Below are 14246 nucleotides of genomic sequence, written 5' to 3' on the forward strand. Positions count from 1 at the left end.
GGATGGGGAGGGAATGGGGTGGGGATCGGGTGGGGGCTGACTGGGCGATGTGTGCATGTATGTCTACAAAAGTTTGTATCCCACTATGATGTATGAATACAGTGCACCAATAAAAAAATTTAAAAAAAAAGAACAATGGGAAAAATACAGCATCTGCAAAATGATAAAAAAGGAAGGTGGTAAAGAAATTGAAATTAAAAGTGGAAGATGAATTCCAGGTATAAAGGTAGAAGAGAGGGAGGACCAATGTGCAAAGAATGGAAATAATGTCCATAGAAAAAAAGAATAACATTTCTACATTGCAGCAACTCCCACACTGTAAAAACCCTACATAATAGATATAAAAAGACAAGAGATAAAGGCAGCAATTAAAGTAATTACCTCTATACTGTACATCCAAATATATTCTACCGCTGGAGAGAATTAACCATCATTTCACCAAGAATAAAATATCTTAAAGTGATTTTTAAATAACATTGGGATATTTGATTTCTGTATACAAAATTTCTAAAAATATGAAATTTTATTGAAGTGGTATAAAAATGGAAAGAGTTTAACTTTTGTTTTCAGGCAGACTTGGGAAAATTTGAGTCTTTTATACATACTGAGTAACTTCAGGTAAATTATTTAATTTTCTGTATCACAGTGCTTAACTGTAGGTTGTGAATAATAACACCTTCTTTCTTAACTGGTTTTAGTGAAGATTAAATAAAACTGCAAGTAAATGCCTAGCACATAGTCATTCAGTGAATGCATTTGCCTATGCAATTAGAAATTGCATATTTCCTTTAGAAATTAAGTATATTTTTAGAAATTATACATGACTGCCTTGCCACGAAATTTAGCTTCACCACCATTTGTCAGAGAAAATTGGAACCAATTTATTTCTGAAATTATAACTAAGGATAAACTATTTTCATGTCACTTTTTAAAAAAATCTCCTTAAAATTTCCTCTTTTATAAATCTCTCAAACTATGCTAATCTTCTTAATTATAAAGTAGAATTTTGTGTGTTGATTTTACACTCTTTCACCAGGGAGGGATTCCTTGCTCTAGTCCACATTGCAGGCTGTGGAGTGCCTCGATTGAGTAAGAAATGGTGATGGAGTCAATGCAATCTCTTTACTACAAAGAAGACAGTTTCAAAAGTAACTCTCAGAAAATATTTTTCTTTTCTGTCTCTCTTTCTCTCTCTGTCCATGTATGTGTATGTGTATCTGTGTGTGTGTGTGTGTGTGTGTGTGTGTGTGTGTGTGTGTGTTTTCATTGGCCGACTCAACAAGCTTTGTCATGTACAAAGCACAAGCAATTTTTTGTGCTTCAGAAGGAGAAAACCTTTTATCTTAAACAAAACCTTTTATATAACCACTCTTCAGTTATTATAAGACTGTAGCTCATCCTTGGTGCATGAAAACTGCCTTCAAGTAATACAAAGACATGTCATAAGATGCCCATATGCTGAATAGCTATAAGGATCAAAACTAAGTGGAAGTTTGGAGAAATTTTTTAGTTTAGTTTTGAGAAGAGGTTTTACGTTTCTAGGGCTATCTTATTTTACTAGGTAGATGATATTTTGTCACTTTTTTTCTTTAATGATTTAATAAGCACCGGGCTAAGCTCCCAGTGCTCAGCACCTAAAATTTTATTTTAGTTTGTTATCAAGAACATTGGACCTGGGTCCTTCAGTCATCCATCTCCACTGAGCACTCAAGGATGCTTCTATGTATGTTCACACTGACACAGAAGCAAAACTTCCATCTAACTTAACATTTGGTCTAGCCTGATGAACTCCATAATTTAGTATACTGGGAGACCCGCTTGTAATCTTTAGGAGATCCTTCCACCTGGTCTATGACTACTGCCACAAGAATTTGTGTTAAATTCTTCATTTTTTTTCTGGCTGCCAAATATAGGCAGTATAGCTTTCTGATGAGGGACAGTACTTCCTATGTGCAATGGAAGTCTCCTCTTGACCTAATCATCTTCACTTTTCTTATTCTTATTTTCTAATTAATGTGATTGGCCAATTTTAAAGCTACCAAGCTGTAGATTTTATTTATACTAATATTGTTTAAACTCAAATACAAAAGGCTCTAAGTATACTTTTCTGAACAATAACCTGCAAAAAATTGAGAAAAATAAGTTTTTATAAACCTTTAAATGTACTTTAAAGTCAGGTATTGGGATTCTTTCTGCATGTTTTTGCTGAGAACTACTCTGGCTATTCTGGGTTTTTTGTTGATACAAATAAATTTAAGGACATATTTTTTCTTGTCTGTGAGGCATGACCTTGATAATTTAATGGGTATTGCACTGAATCTGTAACTTTTGGAAGTATAGCCATTTAATATTTATTCTGCCTATCCATGAACATGGAAGATAGTTTCATCTTTTAAGTTCTTCAATTTCTTTTTTAAGAGTTTTATAATTTTCTTTGTAGAGGTATTTTACTTCCATGGTTAAGTTTATTTCTAAGTATTTCATTTTTTGTGGGATATCGTGAGTTAAAGTGTTTTCTGGATTTCCTTTTCAGTGGATTTATGGTTGGTATACAGAAAAGCTTCCAATTAATTTTGTATCCAGACACTTTGCTGAATTTGGTGATCAGTTCTATAAGCCTTTTGGTTGAGTTTGTTGGGTCTTCTAAGTATAGTATCATATCATCTGAAAATAATGAAAGTTTGAGTTCTTCTTTTCCTATTTGTACTCTTTTGATTTCCTTTTCTTGCCTTATTGCTCTGGCTAGAGTCTCGAGTACTACATTGAAAATAAATGGTGATAATGGACATCCTTGTCATGTTCCTGTTTTTAGGGAAAATTCTCAAAGTTTTTCCCCATTTTATATGATGTTGGCTGTGGGCCTATTGTAAATTGCCTTTATGATGTTGAGGTATGATCCCTCTATTCTAATTCTCTGTAGTGCTTTTAGCATAAATGGATGTTGGATTTTGTCAAATGCTTTTTCAGTGTCTATTGAATTGATGATGTGATTTTTGTCTTTGCTTCTGTTTATGTGATAAATTACATGGATTGATTTTTTTTATGTTAAATAAGCCTTGTATCCCTGAGATGAAACCTACCTGGTCATGGCACAAAACAGATACATAGACCAATGGAGCAGAATAGAAGACTCAGAAACAAATCCACACACTTACAGCCAATTGATGCTTTACAAAGAAGCCAAAAGCATACACTGGAAAAAAGATAGCATCTTCAACAAATGATGTTGGCAAAACTGGTTAGCCATAAGCAAAAAAATGAAAATAAATCCCACTTTCTCACCCTGCACAAGAGTCAGTTCAAAATGGATGACTTGGAAATTAGACCAGAGAAATCTGCAGTGAGGGAACTGAAATAAATAAAATATTAACAATTATTTTTATTGTTTTTATTTTTATTTAACTTTTTGCGGTACTGAGGATTGAACCCAGGGTCATTCTACCTCCAACCTACATCCCCAGCCCTTTTTTTAATTCTTTATTTTGAAACAGGATCTCACTGAGTTGCAAACCAGTTCACTAATTAGCTGGGTCTGTCTGCAAATCTGAACTGCGATCGTTCTGTCTCAGCCTCCCAAACGCTGAGATTATAAGCATGTGTCACCACACCTGGATTTATTGGTTTTTTTTAAAGAAATATTAAGCAGATTTGGCCCAGAAAGAAGACAATGACAGGAGGTTTGGCATCAATCTTCAAATTATGAGTGTTTTAGTAAGGTAGATATGACATTTTTCAGAGTATTCAGAAATATTAGATTGTTTGCACTTCTTTTTTTTTTTTTTTTTTTTTTTTTTGCAGGTCTGAGGATGGAACCCAGGGGCATTCGACCTCCAAGCTACAAACCCTGCCCTGCCCTATTTTTTATTATTTTGAAACCAGGTCTCACTGAGTTGCAGAGGGCCTCACTAAGTAGCTGAGGCTGTCCGCAAATGGCGATCGTCTGGTCTTAGCCTCCCGAATGCTGGGATTACAAGCGTGCGCCACCATGTCCGGCTGAATACCCTTCTTTTAAAGACTGAACAATTTAAAGTTTCTGCCTGTTAACCAGAATATATAATTTGACCATCTTCTCCTTTGCCTGCCATATATCATGAGTATCATCTACAAAAATAAGCCAGTCTTTGGTTCCACACTCAACCAATTCCTCCATGCAAGAAAAACCAAAGAAAACATTTCATATGTCCAAATACAATGAAAAAGATCTATCAATTTAAAATAAAAATATTAAAAATTGATGTGAAAGTAGTCTTCTGATGCCTTCAAATCTTTCCTTCTTTCACTAATTCCTTTTGGCTTTAAATTCTCTGTCGTGAAGCCAGTCGTAGTGGCACATACTTGTAATCTCAGCATTCGGGAGGCTGACTCTGGAGGATTGCAGTTTACAAACAGCCTCAGCTACTTAGAGAGGCCCTCTGCAACTTAGTGAGATCCTGTTTCAAAATAAAGAATACAAAATATGGAAGGGGGTACATCTTGGAGGTTGAATGCCCTTGGGTTCCATCCCCAGCCCCCCCCCCCAAATTCTCTGTCCTGAATGAAATCTTCAGGCTGTATAGATTAGGAACATAATTTTTGGCCAAACATTCATCATGCTAGGAGTCTCATACAGCACCAAACAAGCAGGATGATTCATGAAACTCTTTTCAGAATGAGATTACTCCAAGTATTGAGCTCAAGTGTGTGTAGATGCAGGCTGAAAAGGCAACAGCTCCTGAGGTGCTCTCCTTAACATGGAAGGACATATGGGGAGTTAAGGTCTGAAACACACTGAAAGCATTCTCTCTAATTCAGATATGAAATACTTTAAACCTTGATAATATCCATATATAAAAAATTTTGCACATTCTCCAATGTATAAGTTTTGTGATTGGGATTGGTTTTGCTGTTTTAGTCTAGTCTTATCCATGAGAGAAAATTTGACTGAAAAAATATAAGTGGCTCCAAAACATATAAAGTAAAAACTACAGTGAAGTGTTCTTAAGATAATTTATCCAATAAGTATATTAATTAAAAAAACAAAAATGAATGAATGAAATAATGAGACAAATCGATTTTTAAATTAAGACTTCTGTGTGTGCATGTGTGTGTGTGCGCACACGCACGCTCATGTGGAGAAGGTGATATACATTTTTTTGTCAAAACTTTTTTTTTTTTGGTGGTACTGGGGTTCCTGGAAATTCTTCTGCCTCTGGGCTACACTCCCAGACCAACAGTGAGGCTGCCTTCGAACCTGAGTGATCCTCCTGTCTCTGTTTCCCAAGGATAGGGATTTACAAGCATGTGCCACCATGCCTGGTGTCAAAACTTTTTAAAATCAATGTACCTGACAGGCATGGTGGCACAGGCTTGTAATCCCCCACTTGGGAGGCAGAGACAGGAGGATCGCACAGGTTTGAAGCCAGCCTCGTTAGCTTAAGAGACCCTGTTTCCAAATAAAAATATAAAATAGGTCTGAGAGTGTAGCCCTGAGGGAGAAGGGTTTCCAGGAACCCCAGTACCACCACACACACAAAAAATTATATATATATATATATATATATATATATATATATATATATATAACTGTACCATTTTATACTTACAGTTCTTTCATTTAAAAGCTACTCATAAGAAATGACCTCTGAAAAATTTCCCTCTATTTTTAAATTTCATTTTACAATGAATAATTTACTTTGTTTCTGTATTTAAAATAATTTGACCTCATTACAGATACCAGTCATACTTGTACATCTAAACAATATTTCTTTCTCAGGCATAATATTTTAAGAATATTATTCAGGAGACAAAATGGGAAGTTTTTAAGTAGTAAGATATGTTCTCAATATTTTCCTCTTTCTTTGCAAATATTTTCAAAGTGGATATGTCATATTTCAAACATGGCAAATATAATGTTGTAGCAGACTTGAGTTTCCATAGATGATGAAAAGGAGCTGAGGTAATACTGTCTCAGAACATACTTAATCTTAAATAAGTTCAAGGAAATGTAATGTATTAAACAGATACTGATTTAATGGGTTCCAAGGTGAAGTTAAACCTCCAGATATCAAAAGAGGCAGAAATGAGGAGACAAAAGGGCCTAACAGCAGACATTTATAAACTCTGACTCCCCCAGTTCACCATGAACAGGTAGAGACGGTGAATCCAGTTGGTTCCATTCAGCTTGTGTATGAATCAGCTCCTTGAGACCTGGATGGGTGCTTACTTAAATTAGAGTGGTTGAGAATGTCGGGCAGTGGCTGGATTTGGGGAAAATAATTTCTTAAAAGGTGTGTGGAAAAGGAAAAATAATTGGTGCATGGAGTATAATCACTAAAATAATTAAAACTTGGATCATGCAAAGATAAAAGTAATCACTTGCTTAAAATAAAGCTCTGAAATTTCCAAACCAAAGTTTGAATTAATCTTTGTAAAAGATCAAAGCCTGATATTACTTCCTTTTTTTGGCAAAAGGAATTTCATGAATATAATTCAGAAGTTTCCAACTAATATACTTTAGCTCCAAATTAAGTTGAACACCATTATATTAGAAATCATGTATTGTTACTAATGCATGTGACAGTAGCTAGTAGTAATACTTATTGCTTTAGACTTATGATATAAATCAGTGCATACTTTTCTTTAGCAACTCAGTAAACTTAAAATGATGCCAAGTAGTCCAATCTAATAAATATGTAAATAACATAGCAAAACCACGCCAACAAAATCTACTGTTGATTTTTCATCAACATTAGTAATATGTACTGAAAACCTTCATGACAGCAAATTCTGAAACCTTGACTCTCAGTAAATGCTCCAAACCCAGACATTATTAAAGCTGACATAATTAATATAATGAGGAAGAAATAATCAGCACAGTTGGTGGAGCATTAACAACCCATTTTTCCACACCTGAACCACAAAGGAACCTCTGCTCTGTTTTTCTCTCAGGTATAATTTCTTAGAATGGTGGAGAATTAATTCCTTTCTTTCATGTTTGAACCTTCTTCCCCAGTCATAATTTAAGAACTCAGCTAAGATACTGCATAGTTCTCCTGTGTTTGTTCCCCATTAAAGTCTATACTTTAGAGGTGCCCAAGGACCTACAAATACGTCACTCCCTGGCTCAAGTCTTGAAATAGTTTTCCCTGACTCTGGGACAAAGTTGAAGAATGTTTGCAGTCAGAGAATGCAAAGCTCTTCTTTTCTAACCTTTTCTTTACTCTCTAGATTCATCTCCTTCTACTCTTAGCCCTATAGTTGACAAATTAGAAGTAATAAAATACACTATGCTTACAGCCCTTTTTTATGCTTTTTCCCTCTGATTGGAATACTCTTTTCCCTTGCTCTCCCCACCCTTCTTTACCAAGGCAATTCTATTTTCCCATAATGACTGAGCTTCTCTCAGCCTACCAAACTGATATCCCTGTGTCCTCAAAGTGTCCAATGCCTAGCATTCAATCACGGCATTGATATTGAAATGACCAGGTAGTGAGTTTATTTCTCCACTAAACTATAAGCTGCCTCTATATTGTACTAAGGCCTGCTAGAAACTTGCTATTCTATATGTGTTGAACAGAAGAGAACTTCTGATTCAATTACCCATGAGTATTGTTTCTGACAACAAAATATGTAAGCCTTCCTAGAGAATTTAAACTTCATTAAATCCAAGAAACCTACAAACTGATTGTTTTAAAAATATTCAGTTGCTTGAGTAAAGTTAATATAATCTTTTAATTTTATTAATAGTTTGCCTCAAGAAAATGTCTGTGTTCATAGATATAACCCAAGAGCATTTTCTTAGCTGTTGGCTTACTGCCTGGAACCACCTCAACACTTTGCCTGAAGCGAGATGTGATTGTTCCAGCAGTAGACACACTGAGGGGAGTGGAGAGGCATGGCTAAAATGATGCTTTTTTACACCAGAATTGTGTAATTGCAACTGTCACAAATAATGTGACTTGACTTCATTATCCAAAACATGCAGCCCATTTCTGTTGTCGAACATCATCAAGTTCTCATTATTTTATATTTTTAAGCACAGTGAGATTATATATAGAACTTTCACACATGTTATGCTAATGCAAAAGAGACATTTATATAGGTAAAATAAGTAAAATGGAGAGATTACTGTATGTATCAACTTCTCTGAGGTAATTATGTGGCCTACATTACTTGAATCTCCCAGGTAACAGTAATTTTGAATTCAGCAAACTTGAACTGTTCAGATAACTACTACACTTCTCCCATTTTAATATACTAACATAAGAATGGCCTAAGAACAGTTTTTTGGTACTAGGGATTGAACCCAGAGGCATTCTACCTCCAACCTATACACCCATCTCAATTTTATGTTTTATTTGAAAACAGAATCTCACTAGGTTGGTGAAAGCCTCACTAAACTGCCAGAGCTGGCTGTGAACTTGTGATCCTCCTGCCTCAGCCTCTCAAGTACTGGGATTACAAGTGAACAGCACCACACCCAGCTAAGTACAATTTTTAAACAAGATAATTAAGATGAAGACAAAGTAACAAGGCAAAATTCTGCTTATATATTAATGATAGAATTAAAATTATTTATCATAAGCAATAAAATTATCATTTCTACTTTGCTTTCCATTCTACAAAAAGGCACAATATGAAACTGTTTTAGGAGGGCTCTATAAAGATCACTCCATTTTTTTAATTTTCCAATTTTAAACAAGGGCTATTTCAGAATAAAACATAAGTAAATGTTACAAAATGTACTCTCTCCATTTTCCTCCCTCTCTCCCTCATAGTCTCTCCCTCATTTATAGAATCCAGTAATTAAAAAATTCCTTACTTAGTATTATGTGTATCAATGGTATGGAAGAGCTCATGTAATTCTTCTCCACTGAGAACACCATCTGCAAAATATGCTTTGAATTCTTCAAAGGATAATTTTCCATCATCTGAAATGATAAGAACAAACAGAAGAGAGGCAAGTAATTTCAACTTCACGCACTGTTCTCTCTTTTGATTTTTAAAACTTGGCACAAATGCTAGTACATGTTTATTATTGTGTTATGCGCACACTTATTCAAAAAGAAAAAGAGTTCGAGGTATAAAAATAAAAATAATTGAATATGTCTTTAAGGCCTATTGCCTGCAGATGTGTACAGTGGTTTTGAGTACTTTTGGTTTACTTATTCCCATGACAAAGATTTAACATTTATGAGGCATTTACCTGGAATTAACAAAATAAAGAGACAAAAACACAGTCAATTATTTAGAGGTTTTGCCTTCATGGTACTAAGCACATACAGGACCTAGCAGATTGCAAGATAAAGACTGGTATTTAATAAATGTAAACTGATTGAATGGATACATGCTTACATGTGGTTAGGGGAGTTGTTATTACAAGCTAACAAACTAGGTTCATTCTTATAGTATATAAAATAGTGAGTAATTTTAAATCAAAACAATTTTATTTTTTGTGGAATATAAAAGTGAAATAATCAGAAAGTCTAATGAAAGCTGAGATTTTTATACATACATATAATTATTTTACACAGTAGAACACAGCAAATGCTGTAAGAGATGTGCACTTTAAATGTATGGGAGTTTGGATTATAGATTCTGTTCATTTAAGAACTGGAAGGGTTTTAGTAGCATCTAACTGGATAAGCACAGATGGAAAAAGCAAATTAATAAGCAGCAAACTATTTATACAAGCGACAGAAGCAGCAACTCTAAAGAAATGAATGGATATGGAGGGAGAGAGAAGAATCCTCTCCTCTGTGCAGGAGCTGTCTTTCAGTTTTACCAGATAAGGTGCTGAATGACAGTAAGTGATAGAATAAATCTTTACATTTGCAATGAGGGAGCTGAGATCTAAGAAGGAAGAAATTTTCCCAGAGTCACAAAACAGCCATACCAACTATACTATAAAAACAAAGTAGAATTTGCCTTTCAGGAGGAAAAGGCATGATTGGATAATATTCAATCTTCAAGATGCATTTAGAGAATTTTTTCATCAAAAAGTGGCTGAGAAATTCCACAGAGAACTGTTAGTATACAGATTCTTGGGCCTTACTGGAAAATCTATTTTACAGAAAGCACAGTGGGGTGGCAGACAAGAAATCTGGATTTTTAACTTGTGTGGATCCTATTTGCACAATTCCTTGAGAGGCAGTAGTATAAAAAAAAAAACCATAGAGATCTAATCACTGAAATACTTACTTTTTTAGATAAGAACTTAAAGATGGTGATATTTAAAAGAAATCCTGTTGTAAAACATAAAGACCTCTCAGTTTAAAAATTATTTTTTTTTTTCTTTTTTGGCAGTACTGGGGTTCCTGGAAGCCCTTCTACCTGCAGGCTACACTCCCAGACCTATTTTATACTTTTTTATTTTTGGAAACAGGGTCTCTTAAGCCAGTACGGCTGGCTTCGAACCTGCGTGATCCTCCTGTCTCCGCCTCCCGAGCGCGGGGATTACAAGCGTGCACCACCACGCCCGGTTTATTTTCCATTTTTTGAAATTTAATAGGCCAGATGAGGAAGGAAGATGGTGGTGGCCACGATTGCAGTGGTGACCGCGGCCACTGGACAGGACAAGCATTTCTCGGGGAAGCCCCAGACACCAGATCAGATCTTGGTTTCATATCAGATTGGGACAACTTAAGGAGACACTTCCAGCCCAACTTCCTATCTAGAATTCAGAAGAGAGAGTGGATAATGGTGGAATTAAAAGCAAGATGAGAAGGAGGCACCAGTAACGCAAGAAAAGAGACTTTTGGAAGAACACCCAGAAGGGATTAGAGAAAAGACCACTTCAGCTGCGCATGCTGGGACTCATAACAACACACCTTGTAAGAAAAATGAACCGGATGTGGTGGAGGGAGCCGAGCAGTGCCGGACGGGGAGCCAAGCTGCGCATCCCAGGAACTCAGCATACCCGGCCGCCACGCTCCTTTGTGCTGCTCTGAGGGCCGCGGTGCTCCCGGAACAGCAAACCCTGCTCTACGCAATGAGGTCATGGGCCTCGGCTCTTGGAAGGGAGATAAAATTCATTGCTTCTGAGTGCTTGTTCTCACATCCTTTTCAAAACACACATACTGTCTTCTCTTATTACATAAAAAAAATACTGAAGAGGGGCCAAGATGGTGGCAGCCAGGACTCAGGAGATGCAGAGAAACTCTATCCAAGTCACTTGGAACTTTTGGGAAAAAAAAAAAAAAAAAACCCGCAAAGGGGGACTGACCCTGCCACACATGCTTAAGAATTCTGGAAACCATATCATATAAGGAAGGAGCTCAGAAGAACCAGGTGGAAGGTGGCGCTGGCGGAGCAGGGGTGGGGCAGTGCAGAGGCATGGGTGCTAGTGCCAGCAACAGAGGTGGAGGCTATTATTTTGGAGAGGCAGAGACCTGATTCAACCTACCTTGATCTTCTGAAGAAATTGCCCCAAAGGTAGAAATTGGAGGGGGAGACAGAGCCAGTCCAGTCCACCTTGAGTTTTTGAGGAAATCTCCCCAAGAATAGACTGATTGTACCTGCCACATATGCTCAAGAAGTCTGGACAACATGCTAAGTGGCAAAAGGGTTTGGGGTGTATCAGAGGGAGTCCCACATAGCCGGGATGGGCCTACACATTGCATGTTCTGGGAGTCATCAGCCCTCATGGCCACCACACTCCTCTGTGCAGAGTGGGAGGCTAGGGTGCACGTGGAACAGCAGAGCCTGCTTTCTGAAGAGAAGCCATGGACCTCTGCCTTTGGAGGGAAGAAAAAATTTATTGCCACTAGGTATTTGAGGTCCCAGCTTTTGCAAATGACATGTACTGCTTTCTCACATTAAATAAAAAAAAAAAGAAAGAACGCCGGGTGTGGTGGCACACGCTTGTAATCCCCACGCTTGGGAGGCAGAGACAGGAGGATCACACTCATTTGAGGCCAGCCTCGCTGGTTTAAGAGACCCTGTTTCCAAATAAAAATATAAAAAATATAAAGAGATAGGTCGCTGGGAGTGTAGCCCAGAGATAGAGGCGCTTCCAGGAACCCCAGAACCATAAAAGAAAGAAAGAAAAAAGGGAACATCTGTCGATGACCTGTTCATAGTGACAGAGACCAGAACCCGATGCACAGCAAGGCCAGTGCCGGGGACTCTGAGGCCAGAATAGGAGCCTTCCGGGTGACTAGGCTGGCACCAGGGCCAAGGAGGCTGGAATCAGAGGCTGCTGAGTGGTGAGGCCAGAGCCGGGGCCAGCAAGGCCAGTATCATAACCTGCCATGAGGCAAGGCCTTTTCTGGGGCCTCCGAGGCCAGGATCAGAGCCTGTCGAGGGGTTAGGCCAGTACTGGGGCCTGCAAGGCTGAGATCACAGCCTGCTATGAGGCAAGGCCAGTGCTGGGGCCTCCAAGGCTGGGATAGGAGCCTGCCGAGGGATGAGGCCAGTTCTGGGGCCAGCAAGACTGGGATTGGAGCCTTCCATGAGGCAAGGCCAGTGTTGGGGCCTCCAAGGCCATGATCAGAGCCTGCCGAGGGGTGAGGCCGATCCCAGGGTCGGCGAGGCTGGGATCGGATCCTGCCATGAGGCAAGGCCAGTGCTGGAGCCAGTGAGGCCAGGATCAGAGTCTGCTGGGTGGCCAGGCCAGCGCCGCAGCCTTCAGGAATTGGATTGGAACTTGCAATGTGGCATACACAGAGAAATATCACAGAAAATAAAAAATCAGATGCTTTCCCTAATATGCAAAAACTAGAAAGAAATGGGTAATAGGAGGAGACCTAGTTGAGGAAAGGGCCCTATGGAGGAGCAATTAAGGTGACCAATCAGAGGAAATGGGAAGGGGGAAGATGGAATCTCTTTAAAACACATGATGTACGTAAACAAATATATCAAAGTTAATCACCAAATCAAGCATGGGATCGAGGAAGGGGGAGAGAATGGGATGGGGATAGGATAAAGGCTAATTGGATGATGTGTCCTTGTATATCCTCACAATTCTTTTACTCCATTGTGATGTATGACTACAGTGCACCAGTAAAAACATATTAAAAAATAAAAGCAGAGGCATTAAATTAAAAAAATAAATTTAATAGGCCAACATGTCAGTCTTCCAGTTACTTCTTGCCAATAGTTAACTGAGCAGACAGAGCAATTGAAGTGGTAAAAATCCAGAGGTGGATCAAGCACAGAATGAGTTCCTGACAACAGTGACCACCTGGATAAGCCTAGCTCAGTCATTCAAATACCATAGCAACCCCGTACAAAATGAAGCTTAATCCACTGGGCTGTCCATTGTCTAATTTGTATTTCTGTTTTTTAGATGAGTTATTTTAGTTTCATGCCTCATATAACTATTTTAAGCATTAGACCCACATAGTACATTTTATTTCTTAGGCTAGACTGAGTGCAATATTTCTACTGTGCACCTCCTTACTTTGATGAAAAATATATTGCCAGGCTGAGGAACTAAAAATAAAGCAGATGTAAGTACAGGTCAAAGACAGAAAAGAAAAGACATTTCTTCTACAATTTAAAAAAGAATGAAAGAAAAAAGAAAACACAAATCAACATGCTATTTCCAACTCCACCACTGTGGTGTTGGATTATGCAATATATGCTTCTTGGTGATGGAATATGTTTTCCTTGGTGAACAGTTAACATTCTCAGGTGAGCTGAGCAAGGTTATAACAGAACTTTGGCTGCCTGGGTATCTTGTGGACAGGGTGGGTTTCTGAGGACTGTTTCACAATTAGGATAGGGAAGTGATTTTAAGTAACAATGTATAAACTATCAAATAAAACATTGGCTAGCAAGATCTCTGATCTAAAAAAAAACTCTTACTAAACAAAATATAAAAAAGGAAAAGAAGGTATTGAATTACAGTCCTAGCTTGCAAGGTGAAAAGCATGCTTTTAAAGCCTGTTTTACCACATGCAGGACTTCTGAAAGGCTTCTCTTCAGGCTGCCATGCTTTTAAACAAGCAATTAATTGCAGAGTCACTTTTAAATGGTTGTAGACTAGTACCTTAATGTTAAACACAAGTATTGCATTTTTTTAACAGAATGGAAAAGAAAAATATTCCCTGAAAGTGTGATTTTATACTAATAAAGCAATTATAATGTTTTATTAAAACATCTTCTTTCAAGTTCAGTTTTTCTCCTGATACATTTTTTAAATGAAATAGGAGTAAACCTTGGGTTATACAAGCTTGGCTCGCACAGGCACCTAATAATATGAGGTTTGATTTCCGATGGTGATAAATTTTAACTTTTACCTCCACTGGCTCAGATCTTTACTT

At 37.6% G+C, this 14246-nt stretch overlaps 1 protein-coding gene across 1 annotated transcript in view; it reads right to left on the reverse strand.

The window, feature by feature from the left end:
- NECAB1 (N-terminal EF-hand calcium binding protein 1) overlaps window positions 1-14246 on the reverse strand; it is a gene marked incomplete at both ends in the record, with an annotated part of 166946 nt that overhangs the window by 124584 nt on the left and 28116 nt on the right. The window contains one exon of the mRNA XM_080693743.1: window positions 8801-8909. Within this exon, the coding sequence (XP_080549869.1) occupies window positions 8801-8909 (109 nt within the window). The remainder of the gene's footprint in view (window positions 1-8800; window positions 8910-14246) is intronic.

The sequence above is a fragment of the Muscardinus avellanarius genome (genome assembly GCF_963383645.1).
Source record: "Muscardinus avellanarius genome assembly, chromosome: 4".
Lineage (NCBI taxonomy): Eukaryota > Metazoa > Chordata > Mammalia > Rodentia > Gliridae > Muscardinus > Muscardinus avellanarius.